Source organism: Notothenia coriiceps, unplaced genomic scaffold (assembly GCF_000735185.1).
Source record: "Notothenia coriiceps isolate Sejong01 unplaced genomic scaffold, NC01 NC01_scaffold00028445, whole genome shotgun sequence".
Classification (NCBI taxonomy): Eukaryota; Metazoa; Chordata; class Actinopteri; order Perciformes; family Nototheniidae; genus Notothenia; species Notothenia coriiceps.
In genome coordinates, this window is record NW_011361146.1 from 1 (window position 1) to 4768 (window position 4768).

Below are 4768 nucleotides of genomic sequence, written 5' to 3' on the forward strand. Positions count from 1 at the left end.
GGGGGGGGGTATGAGTCTCAGGACATGAAGGGGTGGATGAGGAAAAAAATAAACGGTAAAGCAACAGAGACCCATCATCCTTCAGCTCATTCATAAAGTGGGAACCGTTCTTCTGGTGGTGAACATAGACGCAACACTTCCTTCTGCAGTTATTTATCATAGACAAATGCAAGAGTTGTGCTTGAAGAGTTAGTCAGTGAGTGCTTAGGAAGACAGGAGCCCACTTTATGAATGAACACATAATGGAATTAATAAAACGGTGAGCTATGAAGATGGAAGTTGGTGCCAGGGTAACCATTTGAAGCCAAATTAAAACTCCTCTGTGATTGCACTGGTTGCATACAGGAAATACAATACACAATGTGCAGAAATACAAAAGCAAGGTGTCCATCATATTTTCTAAAAACCAAATAAAAAGGCTATGTGTTTCCAATGCGCCGAAAGCCCTTACCTGTTCTGGTAGCTGAAATAGGCAACGTCTCGTTGGATGGTGCATAATTGTTTTCCATAGCAGCACAGAGTTTGGGGGGAAAACTCAAACTGCAGAGATAAAGAGGCAGAAAGAAACCGATGTGTCAGGATTTGTTATCAGAGGAATATTTGACACAGACCGAATACATTACAAAATATCAGTGTCATCCTCAGCCATGATAAGTGAACCAGGATCCACTTCGACAAAATCTGAACACTTTTGCACGTTTCTCTAGATTAATCTCATCTTGCTTAAACCTTACCCTTATCTAAATGCTAAAATGATGCTAAGCCTGTATCCTCATATTCAACAAACACTTATATCATTATTCTCACAGGAATATCAAACATAGCTGCTAGGAAGCAATTACAAGGACATGTCTTAAACCGGTATGAGATAATAATTGAAATCCTTGTCATGGAAATAATCAAATTATACACAATACTTTGAGAAAGCTTGGAAAGGGTTGGGAGAATCTTTCCAGAGCAGCCTTTGCTTAAATATGCCTTGATTACTACCCGCTGTATTTTCTGTCTCTCAAAACAGAAAACACCCCTTGTTTCTTGTTTCCTTTGTTTGAGTGTAATTGTACTGGAAAGACCTTAAAACATGGATCACTGTATAGATCCAACTCTGGATGATTGTGCAACCTGTTAATTAATACAATGTGACTTCAAATAAAGAATAAAACAAAAGGAATATTTTCCACTAAATCTACCGCAAACCCAATCCTGACCAAAATAAAAAAGCAAAATGTCTTCACTAAGGGGAATAATCCTCATCTGGGGCCAGACAACATTAGAGAACCACTCCTCACCTTCCTCCCGCAGCAGTACCCGAGGCCCTGCATGACGAGGTCGATCTCGGACTCGAACACCTCGGCCAGTTTGGAGCAGTACTTGTAGACGCGCGACGTCTTGCGGTTGTACAGCCAGGCGTTGTTGAACATCAGCCAGATGTCGTCCACGTACTGCCACGGCTCCTGGTACTGCCCCGTGTCCAGCTTCCTCTTGATGGTCGACAGGTCCATGGGGCTTTTCACGATGTCAAAGTAGTCCTGCTATATGGAGCCACCGTTCAGGATCATGTGGTAAAGTGGTTGAGGGGGAAGAGAAATAGGGAACAGAACAGTATGACCGTCAGCATCAGGGTGGTGGTCATCAGGTGAGATGATCCAGACGGGACCAGAGGAGGGAGAGAAGAAGAAGAGGGTGCAGGGAGGACAAGGTGGTTGAGCGCTGCAGAAGAGAAAGTTCGCGTGCAAACAGAGAGACATGACAACTTCTGCCCTCCAGCTCTCTGCTTTGCACCCTCATTTCAATCTGTGCTGCGTTCAGGGACCAGGAAACCGCCACAAGTCTGTCCAATCCTCTACCGCTAAATACTAAAAAGAAACCAGCTTAAAGGTAGGGTAGGTAAGAATGGAGAAACCAGCTCGAGTGCGCTAGAATTTGAAAATACACAACCGGAAGAAATCTGCCTCTTCCTTCAGACTTCCTTACAGAGCCCCTCCTCCAACACACACATGACCAATGAGGGCACGAGATAAGTTTGTGCACAGATGGAAGGCTGACAGGCAGGTAGGCCATCCAGTTATTTTAGCCGGGCCGGCTCAGATGATTGGTCGTGCTTTTTACAGCGACACAGATGACATTTATTCCATGGAATATAACAACAAGTGTTTCTGAAGTGAATTACCTACCCCACCTTTAAGCTAACATGTTTTGTATATATTCTTTAGCTGCAGGGATGACAGAGTTAGCATCATGATGGCTCTCTTGTCAAAAAGCCAATGGGATATTTTCATTGGATTTTGGAGTATTGCAGAAAATAAGATCAGTGGCAAACACACGTTTATGATACTTACACTTTTGTTCAGCAGGATCACCTCCACATATTAACACCACTTTGATTTTTAAAGTGAAAATGCAATCAGCAACATTTAACGTAAAGCACTGTAATTATGATTCTTGTGTTTTATACCCATCTTTTTCCATTTTAGCTTTCTTTTATTTTATCGTCCTTAAAAATGTATTTAAATGTCACTTTATAATATGTTTCTGCTGCACTATATCTCAATATTGTTAATTTTTTGTACAGCACTTGAATAGCCACTTGTTAGCTTCAGATATTTAACAGTGGGGTATTTACTGACGTATTTTTTGTCGTAGAACAAAACTTTAAAATATCACAAACTAGTGTCAACCACAGCCCTTATTGCAGGCCTTTAACCCCCAGAAAATAATACTTTTAGACAAGAAAGTGGTAAAATACAGACTAATTCCCAGGTTTGAAAACTCTGAAAGCTAAATGAGTGAAAATCATTATATAAATCTTGTCATTTAGCCACACTGCATGCTGGGGTTGGTTGTTCTCTGTTGAAATCTGAAGCCTTTCAGCCTCGGAAAGCATTTAGGGTGAAGAAGAACAGCGCAGTGGCAACAGGCAGACAGATATTCACTGTTTTTTTATAGAAGCAACATAGTGTCTGACGTTAACACGTGGCAATTCTATGGCAGGAGTTAAAGCCAACAGTGCTGAAGGGAAGTAAATGTAAAGAGGAGGTGCATAAGAATCCAAACGTCCTTTCCTGCTGCGCCTCAAAACCAAAATTTGAGAAAGGACTTGAGAATATGCGAGGAAAATAAATACTTCTTTTGGAAAATCAACCAAAGTTTAGAATAAGAAGATCAGGGTCCATCTTGGTGTCACCATAGCTTAGTGAGCAGACCCTTTGTCTTGAATACATCAGAAAAAGTGATAGATATTACAACTCACGGCCAAATGATTGAGTTATATAATCACACAACAGTGGTTAGCTGCATCACTTGACTTGTAGAGATGAGCCAATAGCCTCAAGCTCGCTCATCACTGCTCTAGAAATTGCGTTTATTAAAGGTCACATTGCACGAGGCAGCGGGGGGACGGACACCTTCACTCAGTTTTCAATATTTAGTGATTTTAAACTGTATGTAAGCACATACTGAATCTTCTTTTGAATTGAGGATTGTTCCCCCTCTAATTTGGATGTAATGAGGGTTAAAGTCATTGTCCCACCTCTGCACACGGCCGCATGAACACACTACTACTGGTGAGGAACTGAACTAGAAAGCTAGCAATGGGATGAAAACTAAAAAAGAAAAAAACATGATTTTAAATAAAACCTAAAATGTAAACGGTCAAACAAATAATAAGTGATAAATAAAAGCAATTGACTCATGAACAGTTGGAGTAGATGAAGTCCTTTCTTTGGACATAGTGATGACAGGTATTTATTTATTAAAAATAATACTCTGATGGATGCTTATATTACATTTTTGTTCGATTATTATATTCAGGGTTCGACAAATGTAATTTGCAATTGCGTTGTCAACACAAAAATCTTAATTTCCACGTCAACATTTCGTATAAAATATGTTTACTTTTGGACGTTGTTGCAGTTCCATCAAAGTAAAGGCAACTGTTCTTACGAGTCATTGCTTTGATTTACTAATGACAAGAACTTTACAAAAAAAAAAGGAAACACACTTTCAAATCTAATTTTCCTAACTTCTGTCATACCATGGGAGAAAAACTAAAAGATGAAATAAACTCGAAGCAGATGTTTTAAAATAGAAGTCAGACATATATGATAAAAGGAGAAATAAAAATGTAAGATGAAATAATGAAAACAAAGAATAAAAAAAAAAAAAAAGCTAAGTTTTCAGAGGAAGCAAAATGGCAGCCAGTGCAGTCCCTTACCAGGTTAGTTTTGTTACTAGTTCGAATACGTACGGGTATTCCCAGTAACTGGGGGTCCACCGGCTGGCGGAAGGGCAGGGACTCGGGGTCCTGCCGGTACAGAGCCTCCAGGGTCGGCATCAGAGCCTGGCGCAGCTCCTCCGGCTTGAAGACTGGAAGAGTAGCAGCGGGAAAAACAAAATTCAGGCATAAATGGGAACAGCTTTTCCTGCCTAATGCACACTTCTCTGACAACACCTGGAAGATTGTTGACATCCTCCTGGATCCGTATTTTTTTTATATACACGTTCAGATTATTATTTTTGTCATTCGGATTGTCTATGTTCCTATTTTTCTATCTTTTATAATCTTTACACACAAATGGGGCGAAGCCTGCGAGCTAGTTCAGGAAGTCAATTCGAGCCCCAATGATACATTAACACGTGATGCACCTCGTCCCTCTTACAACCAACCAAACACATTCTCCTAAACATGCCGCTCTATTTATCTCATTACTCACAAAGCCCTCAACAACCAGGCCCCCCCCCTACCTCACAGACCTGCTGCACCACCACA

The 4768-nt window shown here is 40.6% G+C and overlaps 1 protein-coding gene across 2 annotated transcripts; it reads right to left on the reverse strand.

The window, feature by feature from the left end:
- Nucleotides 1–50: 50 nt before the first annotated feature.
- On the reverse strand, nt 51–4644 carry LOC104958222 (CREB-binding protein-like). Of its 2 annotated transcripts, none has more exons than XM_010785950.1 (3): nt 4214–4644; nt 1290–1532; nt 51–540 (listed from the first exon to the last, which is right to left on the reverse strand). In XM_010785950.1, the coding sequence occupies exons 1-3, from the start codon at nt 4466–4468 to the stop codon at nt 448–450; spliced, it is 591 nt and encodes a 196-aa protein (XP_010784252.1). In that variant the 5' UTR covers nt 4469–4644; the 3' UTR covers nt 51–447. The 2 variants fall into 2 exon arrangements, with proteins under 2 accessions (XP_010784252.1, XP_010784253.1); XM_010785951.1 differs by having other exon boundaries at nt 57–540; nt 4247–4644.
- Nucleotides 4645–4768: the final 124 nt, after the last annotated feature.

Bases quoted from the DNA above. Each gene is read 5' to 3' on its own strand.
- LOC104958222 (XM_010785950.1), bottom strand. From the start codon at position 4,468: ATGTCAACAATCTTCCAGGTGTTGTCAGAGAAGTGTGCATTAGGCAGG. The intron at 1,533-4,213 runs GTAAGGGACTGC...GGCTCCATATAG, and splicing joins CTAGTAACAAAACTAACCTG to CAGGACTACTTTGACATCGT. The intron at 541-1,289 runs GTGAGGAGTGGT...TTATCTCTGCAG, and splicing joins GGTACTGCTGCGGGAGGAAG to TTTGAGTTTTCCCCCCAAAC.